The sequence below is a fragment of the Melozone crissalis genome, unplaced genomic scaffold (assembly GCF_028551555.1).
Source record: "Melozone crissalis strain CALT ecotype California unplaced genomic scaffold, PUWL_Pcris_2 ptg000007l_1, whole genome shotgun sequence".
Taxonomy (NCBI): Eukaryota; Metazoa; Chordata; class Aves; order Passeriformes; family Passerellidae; genus Melozone; species Melozone crissalis.
The window spans coordinates 19,711,227-19,733,225 of record NW_026535785.1 but is presented as its reverse complement, the minus strand read 5'-3'; the positions used below and the strand labels follow the sequence as shown (position 1 = coordinate 19,733,225).

General features: G+C 40.9%; 1 protein-coding gene across 1 annotated transcript; it reads left to right on the top strand.

The window, feature by feature from the left end:
• Window positions 1–406: 406 nt before the first annotated feature.
• Window positions 407–17,368, top strand: UBA2 (ubiquitin like modifier activating enzyme 2). Its single transcript, XM_054296324.1, has 17 exons — window positions 407–551; window positions 3,909–3,992; window positions 4,261–4,331; window positions 5,455–5,519; window positions 5,936–6,036; window positions 6,180–6,301; window positions 6,968–7,035; window positions 9,280–9,401; window positions 10,007–10,106; window positions 10,649–10,809; window positions 11,720–11,813; window positions 11,983–12,095; window positions 12,449–12,604; window positions 13,164–13,260; window positions 13,809–13,914; window positions 14,692–14,828; window positions 16,056–17,368. The coding sequence occupies exons 1-17, from the start codon at window positions 408–410 to the stop codon at window positions 16,337–16,339; spliced, it is 2,025 nt and encodes a 674-aa protein (XP_054152299.1). The 5' UTR covers window position 407; the 3' UTR covers window positions 16,340–17,368.
• The last annotated feature ends 4,631 nt before the right edge of the window (window positions 17,369–21,999 follow it).

The window sequence follows — 21,999 nt, the reverse complement described above, 5'->3', positions numbered from 1 at the left end:
TATATGTTAAAAATTAGCAAAACAAATAAGAATCTGCTGTTGCACCAGGAGTGCGGGGCACTATATTATAAATAGTTCAAAATTAAAATCGTTTATATATTATAGTTTAATATATAAACTATTTAATTTCATAATGATATAATATTAAACTACAATATTATAGTTCAATATTATATTATTATGTATTAAAAATTAGCAAAACAAATAAGAATCTGCTGTTGCAGCAGGCGTGCGGGGCTCTCGGCGGCAGCGGGGCTCGAACCCGTGGCCCTTCGGCCCGGCCCCGCCGCGGTGTTCCCGGGCAGCGCGGGGCCCTCCGGGCCGCCAGGGGGCGCTGCGCGCGCGCGGGCGGCGCTCAGTCGCGGCGGGCCCGTGAGGAGGCGCGCGGAGCCGCCGCCGTGTCCGTCATGGCGGCGGCGCTGGCGGGGCCGCTGCGCCCCGAGCTGGCGCAGGCCGTGTCCCAGGCGCGGGTCCTGGTGGTGGGGGCCGGCGGCATCGGCTGCGAGCTGCTCAAGAACCTGGTGCTCACCGGCTTCAGCAACATTTACGTGGTGCGGGTCGATGCCGGGGCGGGAGCCGGGGCGGGCGGGGGGAGGCCGAGCCCGGGGCCGCGGTGCCGCTCGGGGGCCGCGGTGTTGGCGGGGCCGCTCCGCCGCCGCGGTGCGCGCGCGGTTTGAAAGCGCCCCGGCCCGCCCGCGCCGCCGCGGGACCGCCGGGCCGGGCGCCACAAAGGGGCCGCGGCCTGCGCGCCATCGCCGCCCCCCTCGGGCCGCGCTCCCGCCGGGCTGGGAGCTCCTCCTTCCCCCGCCGAGCTCAGGCCCCTTCCTGGCACGGCCCGACGTCCCCGCCAGCCCGCGGGTGGAACCGCCCGAGACCCCGCGCTGTGCCGCGCTCGCTGCCGGCGGTATCTTGGAAGTCTTTAGTTGTGCCGAGTGCCGCCTTTGCCGGGGCTGGGGGTGCGGGACGGGGAGGAATCGCAGCGAGGAACCCCCGGAGGGGTGAACTGCGCTTGCAGATCCCGGGCTGTAAACCCGTCAGCGCTGGCGCTTCCCGCGGGCTCCTGCTTTCACTTTTGCTTCCAGATATTAATCTGTGAACGCGTGCGGGAAGGGCAGATGTGAGAGGGTAGTAATGAAAAAGAGAGAGAGAAATACTGTTGGTGAAACTATGATTGCGTGGTGTCCACACCTTTATTGTTCTAAAGAAGAGCAAATGGTTTTACATCCAGCTAGAGCAGAGGTCTTTTTCCTTCAGTCCTTTTTAGTGCCCAGGAGTCACATCTGAGAGTTTGTGACAGGTTGTGAGGAGTTTGGGTTTGCAGCCAGACTTGTTGAGCAGAGCAGCTCGTATCTAAAACCATATCAGCTTCTAGAAGAAAACAGTTACTGGTTTGCCTTGTTCTTCTTACAGCTTGGGCTTTCCTACTGGAATGCTTTTTAAATTTGTAGAATATGTTTAGTCCCAAATTTTCCTTTTGGTTTGAGAGCCTATCCAATTTGAACATTGCACCAGGGAAATAAATAACTGCAGAGGAGTGGAAGCATTTTCTGCACTGTTCCTCTTCTTTTCCCCCCTGCTCTGCTGTGTCAGTTGTGTACTCCTGCAGTCCATTACAGCCCAGCTTAAAGCTCCTGGTTTTCCATTTAGTCATTAGGCATAAATCTCATCGGGGTTTGCTTTTTGTTTTCCTTGTTATAGTTTGGGGGTTGGCATTGCCTTTCCAGGCTGACTGGGGGCACCCCATTAACTTAAATACACGTTGGCTCTGCCTTCATGTGACAATATTGCTGGCAGTGTTTCATGCAACACAGAAATAATGTTTTGATAACATAGGGAACAGGTGGGTACAAGACAAGGTGAGAGCAAAAGAAGACTTGTTACACAAAGAGGGAATTTGCTATTAGCAGAATAAAGTGCTTTTGTCATCGTTTGTGTTATAGTTGAGAGTTTTTCTCAGTTATTAAATATTAACAAACTTGAAGATTTGAAAACACTTTTTATAAGTAAGTTGTGCTTTTTTTTTTTTAAATAAAATCAGTAGTTTTTAATACCAGACAACTAACTAATATGAGACTTAAGTATAGTGTCAAAAGGCATACCCTTGCCCTGAGAATGAAGAACAAAATTATGTTTTTTCAGATCCAGGTCTGAATTAAGAGCATGAGCAAATGTTGTTAAGCGATGATGCCTTTTCTTCCATGTTACCAAAATGGGAGCAGTGTAGTTGCCTTATAAGTGAGCTGCTAAATTCTCATCATTCTCAGCTAGACTGAAGCTTCTGTTAAGGTCTAGTGGTCTCAAGTTTTCCCTCTGGAGAACTCCCTTTGCTCCCTTTAGTTGTAATTCTTGTTCTCAGCAGGAGCTGATGTTGCTTGTCATCTTCTCCAGTTGAAATATTCAAAGCTTTCTGGGTAGTGAAGGTTTTAACAGAGTTTTGCACTTTATTGTTTTCCCTTGAAGTTATTGGGCTTTCTGGCTTTGGACTAAGCAAGGTGTGTGTCTTTTGAGGAAGGAACAGCGGTAGAAATGTGAATTATCCAAATACTATTTTCATGAAAAGAGACCAGACTATGGATAGTTACTGTGTTACAGTGGTAGGAATGTTTACACTCTCAGCTCTATAGTTTCAAAACGTTGTATCTTTTTGTTTGCTCTGTATCCACAGGTGCTTTTATTAATTGTTAAAATAAAACTCTGTAGCTATTGCAGTTTTTAGTTCCTTCAATTGAAAATACTCGCTTGAGAAAAGAGGTAGATAAATGCTGGGGTTTGGATCTCTGGTGCAGAGGTGTTCACTGAGTGTGTACTGAGCTTTTTTCATAACTCAGGTTTGGTTAAACCTGAATTAACAAAGTCAGGAGCTTGTGAGAACAGCCTGAGCAGTCACGTTTAAAGTTCACACTGCACAGTCAGAGTGCTCTCTGGGTAGCTGAAGGTGTTCCTGTGCTGAGTATGTCAGCATCACCTGGGGGAATTTGGGAGAAATATCTCTGATATATCTCAGAAAAATCTCTGAAATATCTCAGCAAAACTCTCACTCCCCTCATTAAAATGTTAAGGACAGGAGAAGACTTCTAACAAGAGTTGTTGATCAAAGAATCTTTAATTGCACAAAAAGTGGTGGTAACAAAGGTAGGAGTAAGTGTCAGAGCTCTAGTTAAATCTTGTTAATTCTTGTGGGATTTCTGCTGTTCCTGTGTATATATTAATGAGTGGAAGCATAGCTCTTAGGGGAATTGCAGGCATGGCATCCTTTGTGTGCTCGGTGCTGTGTGTTTTTAGACTTTTTGATTGTGTGATTGGATTTCTTTTTTATAAGTGGACTTTATCATTTGTTAATGTGCACTTAGGCTGTTATTCTGGGTTCAGGCAGTGGAAGCTTTTGCCCTGCAGTGTGTGTGAGGTGGCTGAGCAGCCCTGGGTTCCCTGGCTGAGGTGCTCAGAGCTGTGCTCTGTAGAGTGGAAGGACCAGTTGGTGTGGGGCCTTTCCTGGGCTCAGGGTGGGCGCTGCAGGGAGGGGCTGCCTGGACCTGTCTGATGGATTTCTGCATTTCCCACCGAGCCTGTGCTCTGCTCCTCAGGAACTGCTGCTGAAATCTCCATCCTGTGCGAGCAGGGCCATGGGTGGTGACTCTGCTCACTGTGTGGGGCTGCAGTTTCAGCTGGGCTCTCTGCAGAAAGTTTGTTCTCATGTAGCTCTGCACTTCTGTCACAGTCCCCTGCCAGCAGCCAGAGGTGACCACTTGTGCCTCCTCAGGTGCTGTAGGTCTGATGTGACACCTGAAAGGGCTGAGAAGGGGTCTGTAAAGTTTCTGCGTTTTGGCCAACTGTCTTTTCTTCAAACTGTGTTATTGGTTTTGTTCCTTTTGTACCTATGAAAGTGAAATGCCTCTCTTGTGTGTTTGTAGATTGATTTGGATACTATTGATGTCAGCAATCTCAACAGACAGTTTCTGTTTCAGAAGAAACATGTTGGAAGATCAAAATCACAGGTAAGGAAAAAGTCAAAGCTCAAGGCTCATTACTCAGTATTATTTTATGGATAGTGTTAGAAACATGCCACAATTTAGTTTCTGCTGGGAGGAGGTAAGTGTTGGTTGGCTGATCATGGCTATCCACAGCATTTCATTATTAAAGTATTTAAATCTCTTAAGGTAGTCAACTTGCTCAATACACAGCTGGTATCAATTCTGTCTTTTAGAAGGAAGGAAGAAATAATAAGTGGTTTTTTTGTTTTCTTTTTTTTTGTTTTGTTTCTAGGTTGCCAAGGAAAGCGTGTTACAGTTTTGTCCAGAAGCTAATATTATAGCTTACCATGATAGCATCATGAAGTATGTTTGATTTTAAGCTCTAATTACATGTTTGATTTGCAAGTACTGTGTTATTTAAATGCTGCAATGGTGTGCTTTAAGGTATTTTGCAAAGCTTCCTCAGTAAGGAGAAATAGCTGTAAATGTGAACTACCATGCACTTGAGTGGGAGTGTGGCTTTTGCATGGGTTTTAAGCTCTGGTAGTAAGCTCTAGTAATTTGTTTGTGTCTGTTTTTCATTTTATTGGCAACATTTGCCATATGAGTTTCTACTCTGTAAGGATGTCCTGAAGTCTTGAGCAATAATTAAATTAAGATACATGTGAATCTTGAGACTGTGATTAACAAAATTAAGTCCTCTGTGTGTGTGTAGGTAACTGTCATTTATATATGCCCCAAGCTGTTGAAATTTAGTCTTTATGAGCTGCAACCAATGAGTAGAGTACAAGATTATGTAGGTTTCCATTAGCTGTTCCCCATGTTTTAATTTATATTTGCCCCAGTTTCTAAAAAAATTAATATTCTGTACCATGGAGGTTTGAACTCTGATGTTGCTATTAGCCAGTGAAACACTGACTCCCTGCTTCCTTCTCCTGAAACTGTTAATCCTGTTTCCTCTTTTCTCTCTCTTCTTCTGCACCTTCTTGTTTAAGTCAGAGAAATGCACCATAAAGATAACTGAAGTGTCAGGATTTAAGGTGCCATATGTTGGCTCCTCAGGGTATGGCCACACAGTCAAACCAGTGGGGCTACTACAGCACAATGAATTATGCACAGTCTGATGGGCTGTGGTAATTACAGTGTGCATGTTTTAGCTACAGCTGATGGTTTTTAAGGTCAGTTACCACAGCTCAGCCAATTTACTCATTAGGTTAGAGTAGTTTAATCACTTTCTCTTGTCTGCCTGTTTCATTGGTCAAATTAGTACTAATTGCAGTAGCTTCCTTCCAGCAGCATAAAATTCATGCTTTCACCCAGCTTTAAAGTGGGTGGAAGACAAATGGGGCAGTTAAAGGGTAGCTAAATTTATAAATGTAAAAGATGTGTAATTTATCACATTGGTTGCATGTGTAGAGTTTCTGTTGTGCAGTAGTAACCAGGAGCTTGGATGTGCCATTTGAAATGTTGTTTTTGTTTTCCATAGCCCTGACTATAACGTAGAGTTCTTCCGCCAGTTTACGTTGGTTATGAATGCTCTGGATAACAGAGGTGAAGTTTTCACTGATTTTATATTGCACATGTAGCTCCTTCCCTGCTGCAGTGTCCTTTGAATAACAAGCATCCTCCTAACCCATCTGCAGCTGCACTGAGCCTTGTGGGCTTTGCTAGAGACTTGAAGGGGTGGTTAGTGCTTCTGCAGGTGCTCTGAAAGGAAATGTGCCCTGCTGATTCTGCTTCATGGGACCTGCTGGGTACTGTGGGTGCAGGGTGGCTGTAATCAGCTGGTTTGCTGTGTTTATTAATGTCCATGTGAAAATGGGAAATGGGGCTTTGTGAAAATGCTCTATAGAGAAACAAGGTGTGTTAAAGATGAGTGCATAGGATGCTAGTTTGAATTTGGAGAAGCAAAACTTCTTTTTTCTTAACTATTCAAATTTTTTCTTTAAAACCCTCTTGATTTGCAGCTGCCCGTAACCATGTGAACAGGATGTGTCTGGCTGCTGATATTCCTCTTATAGAGAGTGGAACTGCAGGCTACCTTGGACAAGTAACTGTTATCAAAAAGGTTAGGGGGGTGTCACCCTTGCCATTGGCTATTTCAGACAACAGGGAAGGGGTGTTTGGAGATAGAGTTACAGCTCATCTGTTAATAGCCCAAATGATCAGTAGCCTTCTCAGAGTGACAAATAAATGCTTCATTTTTCACAGGGAGTGACAGAATGTTATGAATGCCAGCCTAAACCAACTCAGAAAACTTTCCCAGGCTGCACCATCCGAAACACGCCCTCAGAGCCTATCCATTGCATTGTGTGGGCCAAGTATTTGTTCAAGTAAGTACTTTTTTAAAGAAACATCCTTTAAAAAAGTTTATTCTTTTGGTTTCTAAACATACAGAGAAAGAAATAAAATTGTCACACTTTAAAAAAAAATATTATAATGGATTTTAAATTCATTTTAAATTGATTTAGATAGATTATGGTGAAAACCTCCAGTTCTTTGACCTGGGTGCTGGGGTGGTTATAAAGATGGAAGGTTGATTAGTATTTAGGCCTTGCTCTAATAGCACAAAAAACCTGGCAGAGTAGTTTGGCACAGCAGTGTAGGTTAAGGTTGCTTTATTATTCATCTTTGTATGAAGTAAGCACATTTTTCAGTTTAATGCATGTTTTAACAAGTTTGTTGGAATCTTGGATATCCCAGAGGTTCTAAAAATGCATTTAGTACTGCAGTGTAAATGTTAGGCTGAATATTGGGTGAGCTACTGAGTGAGTTATACAGAAAACTGTTTTGCTGAATTCACTGTCATATTGGACATTTTGTGTTGCCCATGTTAAGTCCACTTGTGATGAATCCCAGCATGTTAAAAAGCAATGTATGAAGTGGCAGTCTGTCTGAAAGCAGGAATCATAAAATTAATATATATCCATTAGCAAATATATGAGTCTTTAACCACATATGCTGAAATTCTGGTTTTGTTGTTCTTAATTATTATATAGCCAGTTGTTTGGAGAAGAAGATGCTGATCAAGAAGTCTCACCTGACAGAGCTGATCCTGAAGCTGCCTGTGAGTGTGATATAACTGGTGCCTTACCCTGTTACTGAAACGTTCTGTTTCAGAGATTATGACTCCTTCCTGTACATTTCTTAAGCTTAGAGAGTTCAGCTCAATTTTCTTTAAAGAAGATTCTGTTTCTGGCCTCTGGGAGGCTTGTATTTGGAACAGAGTACTGAGTGATATTTGTAGTCACTCTGCATTTCCCACTCCTAGCTGAGGGTTTGCAAGGAAACTTCAGGAATTGTGTTTGAGCTTTTCTAGCCTGCAACACTTGAGCATTAATCTACATAGGAAGTGTGTCCATTTTGAGTGATATTTTTAGAGCTATTCATTATTTCTCTGTAAGGACAGTTATCATAGTTCCTATGAGGTGAATAAGCATCATTGTTGGTTGCTTCTTTTGGATCCTTTGATAGATGAATGGACTTGGGAGGGGGAGCTTAGAGGATCCTCTGACTCTTCAAATGCTTTGAGCATCAGATAGTGATCACTGGACAGGTTGTTCCTACAGGAAGTGCAGAATGAAATAGGTGAGTCTTAACAAGAGTGGCAATATAAAATCACTCAAAACCATGGCTGAGGTAGTTGACAGGTAGCAAATGCAATGCCACTTATTTAAGTAAAGACAGCAGGGCAGTTCCAGGGGTGCTGAGCTGGAGCCTGGTGTCTGCAGTGACAGACTGCCCATGGTCAGGGTGCTGTGGTCACACAGGGTGGCACTGTCCAGGCTTGACCCCAGCTGGCAGCTCAGCACTGCACAGCCCTTACTCACTGCCCTGCCCAGAGCAGGGAGGGCCACACAAAATTAGGGAGCCTCACAGGCTGGGGTAAGAGCAGCTAATAAGGGGAACAAATGTGTAATACTATTGATTACAACTGGAATAAAGAGAGGGGGGATAAAATTCAAGACAAACAAGTGACTGCCCACTGGCCAGTGGCTGCTCAGCCAGTCCCCAGGCAGAGATCAGCCCCTCCCAGCCAACTCCCCCAGTTTCTGTGCTGAGTAGGATGTTCTGAGGTCTGAAATATCCCTGTGCTCAGTTCAGGTCAGCTGTGCTGGCTCTGCTCCATCCCAGCTCCTTGTGCTCCTGCTCACTGGCAGAGCACAGGAAACTGAAAAGTCCTTAACTTGGAGTCACCTCTTGGCAGCAGCTGAAACATCAGCATCAACATCAACATTATCTCCTGCAGAACCCAAAACACAGTACTGGGCTGGCTACTAGAAAGAAAATTAACTCTCTCCCAGCCCAAACCAGGACATCCAGGGAAGAGTTAATGCAACATTTATAAGGGAAGTTGTCCCAGCAGGGCTCTGTGGGGCCATGGAAGGAATCAGCAAGCCTGTGTAGAGTGTGTCTGGTTTAGGCTGCTCTGAATGTCCAGGGGGCAGATCCAAGAACTGTTGAGTGGAATCTGAGGGACATAAGCAGCCAAGGGGACAAAAAAGGCTGAAGATCCTGAAGTGGATAAACTACTTGAATGATAAAGGTAAATGGTGATTGGAGGAGTCTCAGATGGGAGATTTGTGCTGTTCAGCACAGATGATTAGGCAAAGTCACTCAGAGTCAAAAAGATGAGACCTAACTTCGAAAAGTAGTAAAAAGTTTTGCAATACAGAATAACTGGGCAATGGTAGATGAGGCAGATAAATATGAAATAATGCAAATTATGCATTGGTGAAAGAGGGGAAACATTCCCAAATTTACACATAAAGTGATGGTCTCTGAGTTGATTTTTCTCATTCAGTCAAGATGTTAATAAATAGTTCTATAAAAACATCAATCTGATTATTAGAAGTCATGATAGCAATTGTTGGAGGTGACTAGGAAAGAAAGAAAATTATTTGTATCTTTACAGAGATTTTTTTTGTTTAAAAAGAACCAGAGATAGGAAACCGATTTTGTTTGTTTGCTTTAAAAACCCAACCAAACTAAGACTCTTTAGCTAGAAAAGAGACTGCTAAAAGGGGTTGGCAAGACATTTCTGAAGTAGCAACATTATGTGGAGAAAATTAGTGGGAAACAATTATTCATTGTTTCTGCAAATAAATGAGTTGGGTGATACCAGGTTAAGTTGGTGAGTTGCATTTTCAGAGGCAAAGAGGAACAAACACACTGTGCCAAATTCACCTTTTGTTGGGTGCAATAAAGCCATTTTATGCTCCCTGCATAATTTTGGTAATCGACTCTGGGGGTAATATTTGGATAGGATTTATTTTTAAATTTAAAATACTGGTTATCACTTTGTTAATAGGGGAGCCAGCAGAAGCAGAAGCCAGAGCATTAGCATCCAATGAAGATGGTGAGATTAAACGTGTTTCAACTAAGGAGTGGGCTAAATCCACTGGCTATGATCCAGTTAAACTTTTTACTAAGGTATGTTCTTTACACCAAATAAATGTCCTTATTTCTAATGCATGAGGTTGTGTAAAGTTAAATAAAACTTGAGCATTACTTTTCATGGGAAAGGGTCTGTTTGACCTCTGGAATTGCACTGGGCATAATCAGAACCAATCTGATGACCTAAAAGCTGTCAGTCATCTGTGCAATATCAGGCTCTGGCATAAGGAAAGACAAACTGATTTAGTTGTTTTTGTTCTACATAGTTACTGAAAGTGGATAAGTAGAAGAAATGAGCTTGAATGTAATGTTCATAGGTAGCAATAACTTTTTGGGAATTCATTGGCATGTTTATTCATTTGTCTCAGAGAGGGCATACAAAGAACTGTAGGGATGGCTTCAGTAGACAGGCAAACCACTCTTTGAACTATTGTTTCTTGATTTTTCACTTTACTCCTCCCCAGATTAATCAGAGCTATGTCTGCAATGAGTGTTAGAGAGTAGGGACTAAGATTGTAGAATCTGTTTTTATGTAGTTGAAAATACTGTTAAGGAGAAAATCATAACCTCATCAATGTAATGCTGATTTTTCAGTGTCTTTTTTCCTCCCTTTAATTTGATTTTTTTTTTCACGTTTCCAGCTTTTCAAAGATGACATTAGATATCTGTTGACAATGGATAAGCTGTGGAGGAAAAGAAAGCCTCCAGTGCCACTGGACTGGGCTGAGGTACAAAAGCAAGGTAACTGTCCCTCCTCCTACTGTACATTTGTAAATAATACCTGCTGTTTATTAATGCATCTCTGTGATATTTACTTTTTTTTTACTGCCACAGTTGAGATCTGATAATGAACATATTAATTCTTTACATTTCCTAAAGATTTCAATTTTTTCTCTGTATAGACAACACTTTCTCTAAGACTGTTTTGCAGTTGTTGTTTTAGATGCTCAGTATTGGCAGGAGAAAATACACATTTAACAAAATTATGTCAGCTTATTCTAGGACACCTTACTGTAAGCACTTAAAAGATATATCTCTGCAAGTTGTTTGGTTGAAAATTTATGTTTGCTGTAATTTGTGCATGTTTAGGTGACTGATAGCACAGCTGTAGTTTCAGTTTTAAATGCAGATTTGTTATAAAATGTTTGGGCTTCTGCTGGTTAAGGATATTATTCTTCAATTTAGAAACTATTGAATTCTGCTGAATTTGGAAAGTTATTTGAGATAACTTCTGTGGAATTTACAAATATTCCTGATTTTTTTTTTTCTCCTTTTCCCCAAAGAGCAAAACGTACCTGACCAGCAGAATGAGAGCTCTGCAGTGCTGAAGGATCAGCAGGTTCTCAATGTCAGGAGCTATGCAGACCTGTTTTCAAAGAGTGTTAAAACCCTGAGTCTTCACCTGGCTGAGAAGGCTGATGGAGAAGCCCTTATATGGGATAAGGTTAGTTTGCCACGTGTGAACTCTACATGGGTAATACAAGTGTTAGTTGGGCTCCTTCAGTGTTCTTCACAAGTGATACTACTTAACACAAAACTATCTGGCACCTTATGGAGACAGTTTCCATATGTAAACAAATTCATTCTTTAAACGCTATATTGTGTTAGTCACTGAGGGTAGGGATTAACTGCTGGGCTGTGAATAACTTAATTCACCAAATTCTCCAGCTCATAAAAGCACAAATTCACAAGTATTTGTTGTGTTTTGATTTTTGAAAATATTTAAATAATGCAGCTTCATTTCTCCCTTATCTGTTTCCAGTGCATGCTCTTAGCCAGGTGTCAGTAGCTGGGGGTTTACTGAGGTTTTGAACAATCAGCTGATGATGGGTGTGCAACACAAATTCTGTTGAAGAGGAGAATTTTCTCTTTTTTACCACACACAGTATCACTTCCAGTCAGTTATCATTTGGCATAAGAAAAAGCAGTCTGTAAATGGGGGGGAGGCAAAATATTAGAATATTATTACAACCAATAGTACAAATACTTCTCTCTGAAACACCCAGTGTTTGAAACTGATTCACAGTTAAAATTCAGTGTTGAAAATGTTTGAAACACTGTAAGACTTAGGATTTAAACATTTTTATAATGTACAAGGCATTTTATTAGTACAGATATACTAATTTGCTACTGAAATACATGTTTAGAATCTGTATTTAGTATTTAAAGTACTACTGCTCTGAGTACCCCATCTGAAAGAGAAAGCATATTGACTTTGAAATGGAATTTTGTACAGGTTTGTTTTTTTTTAATTCTGGTTTTTAAGGTTTTAGGAACCATGTGTAGCAAAGTCTTTCCAATGAATAATCTGATTTTTAAATTTTTAAATGCTTTTTGTATTGACTTCTTTTTAGGATGACCCTTCTGCCATGGATTTTGTCACTGCTGCTGCAAACCTCAGGATGCATGTGTTTGGAATGAACATGAAGAGCAGATTTGATATCAAGTGTAAGGATAAAATGGAACATTGTTTTATTTAAATTAAATGGAATAATGTTTTATTTAAATTAAATGGAATAGTGTTTTATTTAAATTAAATGGAACAATGTTTTATTTAAATTACAATCTTCTTTTTTTCTTCTGCTGTTAAAAACCTGCATTCTGGTTTGTTTTGCAGCAATGGCAGGAAATATTATCCCAGCTATAGCCACTACCAATGCAGTGATTGCTGGGCTGATAGTGCTGGAGGGTTTGAAGATTTTATCGGGGAAAATAGATCAGTGTAGAACGGTAAGTGAGAATAAAATGCTTTTGCTTTCCTGCTGTTTATTATTTGTTTAAAAGTTACATTTAACATTTTTTCACTGTTGTGTAGTTTTACTGTCCCTCACTTTTTGCTTCAGTAGATTCTGAATATGCTGGGAACTTTCAGTCACAATGAAAAGAGAAGTGCAGGTCTTAAGGATCTGTAAATTCCTATGAGTTAGTAGAAATGTACTGTGAGACTCCTGCTCAGCAGGCACAGCACAGAGGATTAGGAAACAGCACAGCCTGTCAGACAGGACAAGAAATCTGCAGGAAAAGAGGCTTTAGACATGCTGCTAATTACAGAATAACCTGATTTCTTCTTGTCTGTCCTCAAGATTTTTCTGAACAAGCAGCCAAATCCCAGGAAGAAGCTGTTGGTTCCTTGTGCTTTGGATCCACCAAATCCCAATTGTTATGTATGTGCAAGTAAGCCAGAAGTGACTGTGAAACTTAACACACACAAAGTTACTGTGTTGACACTCCAGGATAAGGTAAATCTTGAGCTACAGTTACAGCTTTCATTTCAAATCTAATACTGTAAATTATTAAAATTAGGTATTTGCTGTAGTGTATTATACACAGTGTATTTTGACCTGGCATCTCCTGTTTATATTTACTATACATTTCTCTCAGCTACAAGAAGAGCTGATTAGCCATATGCTTCTTGCCCATCTGTGTTGTATGTCTTGTGAAAGAATGTTTGTATTTTGTAAATTTTGGTGGTTTTAAAACCTATTCATATCTGAGAGCAAAAAAATGAAATTTGCATTTCAGTTGAGTGTTCAGTAGCTACATTACAGTTGTGGTCACAATTGGTTTGCAATCCTGTCATTTTATGAAGTATTCAAAGAAAATTTTCTAGCTTATATGAACCTGTATCAGACCTCAAAAATATAACAATTTTGTTTTTGGAAGTGAACAAAAAAGTATAGGCTTTCAGTAGATGCCTGAAAATGAGCCAGAATAATAAAATCAACAAATTCAGGGCTTTTTTTAATAAATCTTTTTAAGTCAGAGATTGAATATATTTTAATATATTTACATTTTCAGATACTGAAAGAAAAATTTGCTATGGTAGCACCAGATGTACAAATAGAGGATGGAAAGGGAACTATCCTGATCTCTTCAGAAGAAGGTGAAACAGAAGGTATGTATGCTCCTGAGGCTCTGGGATAAGAGTAGACAAACCCTTGGAAGAGACTCTGCAGAGTAGGTGTGTAGCAGACATTGCAGTGCTCACTCTGTGCATTAGTATTTGAGGAGGGTTTGTGAGTGTTTGGAGTGGCTTGAGGACAGCCAGGGCTGTTGTGTGCAAGCTGCATGTGCAGCTCAGCTTTCCTGCACGAAGCACTGCTCAGCTGGTCTGTCAGGATTCCTTTCAGGAACAGGCACCCCTGCATTTGCCAGCTCGTAGGTGCTGCTCTGTTCATGATGCCACAAAGCATCTCCAAAATATTCCCAAATGCAGTAATTGTGAAGTGCTTGAACAGGATGGCATGAGGAGTAAATAAATCAAACATCATAAGTAGCTTCAACTCCTAATAGGCTTAAATGTCAGCTTTTAATTTAAATGTAGCTAATACATGTTAATCATATGTTCTTACATAAAAGTTCTGGAGTACTCCATATTTATTCAGGTGTAAAGATCTTTCTACAAATAGCTCTGTACACTGCAAGTTTTTACTGGTTTTGTAGCAAATAACCACAGGAAGTTATCGGACTTTGGAATTCGAAATGGCAGTCGACTACAAGCAGATGATTTCCTCCAGGACTACACTCTGTTAATCAATGTGCTTCACAGGTAAGAATTCTGAAATCAATGTTTTGTGTATATACATAGAATGGTTCCACAGGGAATTTTTCACTCACAATTTAAATACATGAACGAAGTTCAAAGATTAAGCTGCTGAAAAGAAATATAAAGGCAAAAGAGGAATGGTTATTTCTTATTAAATTATAGTTTAAGGGGTTTTGTTTTGTGTCTTTTTTGTTGTAGTCTTGTTTGGTTGTGGTTTTGTTTTTTATAACGATAACTGAAAGAGGTTTATTTCAGTAATTTGTTGTTACACAACATAAGAATACATTGCAAAAACAAATTAACATGTGGGGCAACCGACAGGCAAGAAACTGGCATTTAAAAAAAACCTTAAAATCTAGAAAGGCAAAAAAACCCCAGCCTGCTGGGATAATAGATGCTCTCCTTGATACCTGTGTTCAGAAGTCCCTCTGAGCTCACTGGGGTGTGTGTTTAACCCTGGGGAGGTAACAGACACACACAGAAACTCACACTGCATGTTCAGTGGGAGGAGGGCTGTGCTGTTAGGGAAGAAAGGTACGCTCAGGCAATGTCTTTTCTGATTCCTAAGCATTTGGAGTTGGTAGCCCTGGGTGGAATAGTGTTTAGGAATAGACAAAGCATAAATTATAAAAGAGGACTGAACAGATTTTCCTCTTTTTTAGTATGTTTTCTCATTTTGTCAGAGTTGCAGCATGCTCTAATACTTGAATGGGTTGTTTTTTGTATAAAAGACAGGATTTTATTTTCTGGCTATTTAAAAGCATGTGTATTTTTCTGCAGTGAAGACCTAGAAAAAGATGTAGAATTTGAAGTTGTTGGTGATGCCCCTGAAAGAATTGGCCCTAAACCATCAGAACCAGCATCCAGGAACATTAGCAATGGTAGTGATGATGGAGCACAGCCCTCAACATCAACAGGTAATCAGCAGTAATCAATATTAAACAAAGCAGTCCTTCTCTAGTGCAGTCCAGTTAAAGTTGTCTTCAGTTGTATGATTGAACTTTGCCAATGCACAGTAAAAGACATTTAAGTTTCCTCTCTGTATAACTAGCACTAAATAGAAAAATGCACATTTACAATTTTTACAAAGAGACAAAAGGACAGAATTTTATAGTACATTCACTTGGAAATTCTTACTTACCTGGTGTTCCTTTGCCTGTAAGATATGTGCACAGATTTAAGACACAGAGTAAGTAGTTCCTTCCTTCTTGTTTGAGGGAAAACTGAATTTTAAGAGTATTGCTAAAATTTCCTCCGATTGGTATTAGAAGTTGCATCATTTAATAAGTTTTTACAGTGAATTTGTGTTTAAAACCAAACAAAATCCGCTAGATGTCTTGAAAGTTCACATTTGGCTCTCCCCTTCTTCATCCTCTCCATTGTTATCCTTTAGCTCTGTAAGTCTGCTCACCCTTCCACTTCTCCCTCTCTTTGAGACTTCTCTCTCCTGGAATGAAATGTGGCCTCTCCTGGAGTTCTCTGAGGGCAGTCAGGAAAGGAGAGGCTGCTCTAGAGGTTGCTGTGAGCAAAACTTCTTTTCCCAGCAACTGCTGCAGACAGCAGCAATTCTTCTGCTTTGTACATGCAAAAAAAAGTTGTGCTAACTAATGCATTTCCCATATTTTTGGCTTAGTGCAGTATTTTCCACACCTGTAGTGAAGAAGGAACACCAGTGTGAAAACCACATTTTATAGTAATTTCAGGCACATTTAAGATACTCTTGTGTGGATATGACAGTCTGGTCAGAGAGAGAGAAAGCTAGATAAGCTTTCCCATGAATGGGTCTGAGGGAGCTGGAGAGAAAGAACTGTAAACAATCTGCAGGTGTTATTTTTAACAAGCTGTTTTCCCATAGGGATGCTTACCAAAAGGGTGGTTTCTTAATTAACCAATGGTGACAGTGTTTTGATTAAAGGACCAATCAGGTCCACCTGTAGTGAACTAGAGTGTAAAAAGGAATGGGTTACACCTTCTGAGAATGCCTGGAGTGTGTCACTCATTTCTCTGTATCATTTCTGACTCAACAGTGACGCTCTTGCAGTTGCATGGCAAAGAATGCTTCAATTTTTATGTAGGAAAACTGGTTTGAGAGTAGCCTGCATCCATTGCAGGATCCATTTGAATCTCAGGCACCTCTTTTGCAGCTCCAGAGCAGGAGGACGTGGTGATTGTTGACTCTGAGGACGAAGGCACTTCCAGCAACACTGCGGATGCGGAGAGCAGGAGCCGCAAGAGGAAGCTGGAGAAGGGCTGTGAGTGTGGAGGGGCCAAGAGATCTCGGGCTGAGCAGGAGCAGGACGACCTGATGATCGTGGAGTCTGAGGATGAGGGGGCTGCCAGCAGCCTGGGTGAGGAGGAGAGCAGGAGCCACAAGAGGAAACTTGAAGAGAAAGGCTGCGAGTGCGTCGGGGCGAAGAGCGTGTGCTGAGCTAAGAGCAAGATGAAGAGCATTGGGGGAACCTCCAGAGGCCCCTTGGCAAAGTGATTCACATAATGTCATACTGTAACAGCAGATTGTGCTGGGATGTGAAAAATGTCCAGAACTAGACTAACTCTAAGGTCTTGGTTCAAAGTGGATACCAAATAATTTGTGTCTGTTTCTCTCGATGATAAAGCTCTTGTATCAATAGACTCAGAAAGGTTTTTCTGTATTCCATATATTAAATGTAGTGGAAATATAGTCTGTGAATACCTACAGATAAGTATTTACCTAAACATGAAAACAGCATGGTATTTTTGTGTAAATACCTTTTAGGTATTGTACAACAGGACAAAAAAACCCCTGCTTTTGTTTAGTGAAAGGGCCATCACCAGATGCCCACATTTTAAGCAACTACATTTTTTATTTTTCAGTGATTACCTTTAAAGTTTCCCAGCAGTGGCCTGCCTGCATATTTGCTTATCCCTTTCTGAGGCCATGTTGCAAGTGTGACTGCTCCACCTCCAGCATTCACAAAATCACAGATGCTTGAAGAATTAACATTTTTAGCCTAGTCCTAAACATTTTTCACACCCTGAACAAGTAAAGAAAATCCAACAAAGCAAATTAGTGCCACCTTCTAACAGTGTTCTTAAACATCAGCTGGCACTATGTACATTACTGTAAAACTGTTAATTTACTCCAGTTTTTCAGCTCGTACTGCCTGGTATGTCAGTGTAAGAAGCAAATTTTTGTGTATTGTTACAGTTTCAGGTTATTTATATTTGATGTTTTGTAAACTCAGATACTACTACTATACTGTACATCTGATGGACCAAATAAATAACATCTGAAATACTTGCTATATTTGCTTGCACAGTCCAAAATTATGCTGACTTATGGGATTTTACAATGTATAGCCTTCAAAAATTACTGTATTATTTCCATTTTTCTAAACATAACCTAGTAGTACAGAACTTAAGCTTCACTTGTTTGAGGTGAAAGGGGAATTTTTTTAATAAAACTTTTGTGAATGTTTTTTCTTGGACAATCAGTTATTGGGCTCTTCAGCTGCAGCAGCTGCACCACCACATATATGGTTTCACCACCTCATGCCTTCAGAAGGAAGAAAACTGATTTTTATACATTACACCTTGTGTGTAGGACGGAAGTGTCATGTTTAGAATCAGTGTCTTCAATCCTGCTGCATTTGTGTTGGTAACTCTCAAAACTGTCACTGTTGGTTTTCAAAATGCATTAATTGGCCATTTCTGTCACTGTACCAAAAGAATCTCCCACTTTTGTGCCAGGGACCCAGAACTGCTCCCAGTCCTGGGTGAGTGTGCAGTGAGCCTTACAGAGCACAGCAGCTGAGCAGCAAGGTTTAGTTTGTTAGAGTTTGCAGGCTGAGAGAATTGTAAAGCAAATGTGAGTTTTACAGAAGGTTAAAAAACAAAGGCAAGATCATCATTGTGTTAAAATTGCCAATGCTGTGCAAAATAGCTTCTACAAGGCAATTAATGTTTTATTTCTTCTTTTAGGCAGTAACAGTCATATGCAGTGGCTTGTTTGGAGGCATAATAGTGAAATCCTTTTGAGTGAGTTGCTGCTTGGCTGGCAGGAGTGCAGACTGAGGTAAAGATGTAAATAAGGTGTTAGAGAAAAGATTGCAGTGCTACAGTGGAAAACTTCTTGCCATAAACAGCTGAAGCATGAGAATTTAATGTCTAATGACATCTTCCAAAAATTAAGACTGACATATTTTGGGTTTAAGCTTTATTAAAAATAAACTTGCTGCTTTATTTCACTTTCTAACTTTTTTTTAAAGCACCAGTAGAGGGTATAATCCTGGTAATTTACTGCATTGGTTTTACTGAAGTTGAGAGTGTGAGTTGGAAGTTGAGTGGAGTATGAGCTGGACTGAAATGTCACTGACAGATTCAAGGGTGAAAAAAGCAGGGGAGTGGCTGCTCCTCAAGTTATTGCTTGTTTATTGTTCTTAACCTCGTGCCATCATTTGGTTTGCAGCATGCAGGGCCAGAATGAGCTGCACATGGCCTGGTGATGTATTTGGAAGGTGCAGTTGTGCTGCTCATGCCTGGGCAATGCTCCTGAGAATGCTCCTGCACCCCTCCTGTCACATCCTTTGCAGTGAAGGATTTTTAATGTGTTTCCTTTCCACAGGCTGCTCCCACAGAACATGGGACAGCTCTTGGCTGCTCTGGTCAGTCCTTTGGAAGTTGGGCAATACAGAATGAGCCACTAAATGCAAACTGCTGCTGTGCAGAGTGAAAAGCTGCTTTTCAGAACTGGTGGAGTATGTGTCCTTAATTGGCTGCTAGGCACCAACATTGTATTAATGTAGAATTTTCCAACTTCAACTTTCCTTTGCTCTTTAGAAAAAAATTAAAATGGAAGTGTTAATTAGGTTTTCAAGTAATTAAAAAGCCCTCCATTTTTCAAATGACAATTTGTTCAGCTCCTAATAGCAGGAATGGTCATATGGAAGGAGGTAGTGTTGCAAGGCACAAGATCTAAATGTTAAAATGGAGAAATTCTTCCCAGTGCTTTGGCTCAGCAACCTAATGTAGGTTCTGTCTTCACTAACAATTTTGGAGCCCAGCTCATTAAATCAGTCTACAAACTGCTGTTTGCAGTGATATAAATTGGCTCTGCTGTCACACAGGGTTCTCAAGTTGTTTGTTTCTACTCGTGCAAAATTCTCTAATGCAGATAAGCTTTTCTGGCTGCTTTTACAGAGATAGTTCTTGATGCTTGCATTTTTAATTTACTTAATGAATGTGAGTGCCATGTATGGACAAGAAAATACAGACTATTACAGAATGTACCTATGTGCATGCTTTTAATATCCCTTTTCTGCAGCAGAGCATGGAAAGGAATATTGACCATTAATGATTGACAGCAGTTAACCAGAGATTCATTAAGCTGTTCTGAGGGAGAGTGAAGGAATTCCCAAAGCATTGAATCACCTTGATGAGGCAAATGATAACCATTCAGGAGAAAGAGCTCTGGGGCCCTGGTGACAGCCAGCCCTGTGCCAGCCCATTTCCTAACGAGCCACTGCAACTTGTAGGGGACCATTTAGTGTTTGTGGTGTTTCTGTGTGACATTTTAGCTTTACTTTATGAAACCATAGCTGAACCACAGAGAGAGGTGCATCCTTTCCTGGCCTCTGGCCTCCGACAGCTGGGAGCAGATTGATGTGCCATTTCAAGTTCTGACCTTTACAACAAAGGCCTCTTGCTAACTATTTATTAGATTTCAGAAGATAAAATCACCTTGTATTCAGTCTGTAGATACCACTGATATCTGCTTCAAGCCTTCTACTGCCCCAAAATTTTAAATTTGGGTCAGAAAACTGAATAAACACAGAATTAAGGGAAATGGATTTGGTGTTGTTCTGTTTCTGTGGTAGACATATTTATTTTCTTTGCAGCTAAAAGGACAAAACCCCCTCCATTTTGTGCATCTAAAATACAGAATGTGCAAGAAAGCAGGAACTAGGATCAGGATAAAACAGCAAATTGTACACTTGTCAGTTATTTGTTTTTTGCTTCCCTGAGATTGTTTCTGAAATGACTACAGGGAGCTTATACCTGCAGACAAATGTACATGAGAGAGGCAATGCTTTGATTTGGAGGCCTTGGTGCTTTTAAGGGAGGAACAGGATGAAGTAATTACATGTAATTGTAGATACAGCTTGGTATCTGTTATACTGAAAGAAGATAATTGCTGTGTAGATACATGTTACCTTTATCTCTCCCACTGGCAGGCTCCTTCACTCTCATGAGAAAAAGAAGTCTGCAGAACAATTTCCAGAAGAGAAGATACTTATGGAATTGCTCTGCCAGTCCTCTCCAGCAACACTTGAGGATACCTGCAGAGGTGAAGCAATTCCAGCCCTGCAGTCCTGGAGGAGACAGACCCCCAGCAGCTTCTGTGGCAGCACTTTGGCTTTGGGGGTGTGGGACTGACACCTTTGCTGCTGGCTAAGAGCAGGGCCAGACAGGGACACAGGGCTCACTGGACTGCAGCATTATTGGGGATTTGGAGAGGAGCTACAAGCTGGAGATGCAGAGGATGCAGAATGCAGAGACCAGACTTGGTTTATACACTCATGGAGCAGCTTCATCCTTGCACATTTGTTCATCAGTTTCAGTTAACAGGTGATACCTCTATAATGCCTCTAAAATACAATGAAATGGAAATGTATGGTGTTCTCAACAAACCGATGTCCTCTTCCTTCTGAAATGAACCTTCTGATCACAGCTGAAGTGTGCTGTGCTGCCAGGTCAGGAGGTCAGTACTCATAGTCTGCCTCGTTTCTTTATTGGGTATGAAGAGGCACATGCAGTCAGGCTGATACTGCTTACCACCAGAGCAAAGGGGCTGTATGTCTGGCAGCCTGACCCTCATGCAGTGTTTCTGTCCTTTATTCAGTGCACTAATGCTCTCTATTCCTTTGCTGGATGAAGGTTTGCAGGGTTGCAATCAGGACTTTCTTTTTATCGCATCAAGAGAAAGTGTAGCTCCTCCAGGTCTCTTAAATCAGAAGCTATATAACTTCAGACTTCCTTAAAAGTACTAAGTGTGTGTACTGCTAACTGAGCTGGCCAAGTAAATGATGGATTTATGCAAATGCAGAGGTTGCTGACTGATTGCATTGGCATATACAGTGACTGTGTCCTGTGAGTGCAAGGAATTTTGGCCAGTGCCCTGTGCAGCTCCAAAGTATGAGCCCATCAACTGTGCTGGACAGAAGTGTGATTATCTGAAATATGTAAGAGAAGTGGAAGATGGAGCTATAAAAGAAACAAGATACATATATGGTGCATTAATCATAAGTGCTTGGACAGATGTTGTCTGTCTACCCCAGCACGTTCACAAAGCGCCTGTTGTGACTGGAATTTTACAGGGTCTGTCCCAAGCTATGTTTGTGCAGCACAGTGAATAGCTGCAGTTGTAGTGAATAAGAAGAATGTAAAAAATGTTAAATAGTGTTTTATTGCAGATTTAGAATGAGAAATGACCTGTAAGCCTGCAGAGTGGTGTTAGTCAGAAATATTTTAAATAGTTGTGCCTGGCGAGGGCAGCCATTCAAGTACAGTGTGTGCTGTCTGCCAGAAGATGGTGCCCTAAAACACACTCTAGAATTGCAGATTTTAGAAGCTGCGATCAACTGCAAATGATAATTTTTAAAATACAGGTCAGAACAGAGTGATTTGCAAACAAATCACCCAAGTCCAAATACATATTAATGCTCAAACTTCATATTCCAAAATGTTGGCTTATACGTAAGAGTATTACAACACAAATTAACATACAGGATCCAAACATGCAAAACAAACCAATATAAACCCAATACAGCTACCACTTCAAAGAAAATCAAAGCTTCAGTCTCCCATCCCAACATATAAACACTTCTTTGCATAATTTTTTCATTAATTTCACAACTTTTCTTGGGTTTTGTGTTTGTTTGGGTTTGGTTTTGTTTTTTCTTTTTTCATCAGGCTTAAAACAGACCAGAGATAAAAGAATCATCATTTATGTTCCTTACCAAGAAACGGATCAATTTTAAAAGTGGAAAACAGGTGTAATTTCATTGATTTCTTAATGCTGGAGACAAAGAAATAAATTGCAAAAAAGCA

Bases quoted from the DNA above. Each gene is read 5' to 3' on its own strand.
- UBA2 (XM_054296324.1), top strand. From the start codon at position 408: ATGGCGGCGGCGCTGGCGGGGCCGCTGCGCCCCGAGCTGGCGCAGGCC. The intron at 7,036-9,279 runs GTGAGTGTGATA...CTTTGTTAATAG, and splicing joins AGCTGATCCTGAAGCTGCCT to GGGAGCCAGCAGAAGCAGAA. The intron at 13,261-13,808 runs GTATGTATGCTC...CTGGTTTTGTAG, and splicing joins AGAAGAAGGTGAAACAGAAG to CAAATAACCACAGGAAGTTA.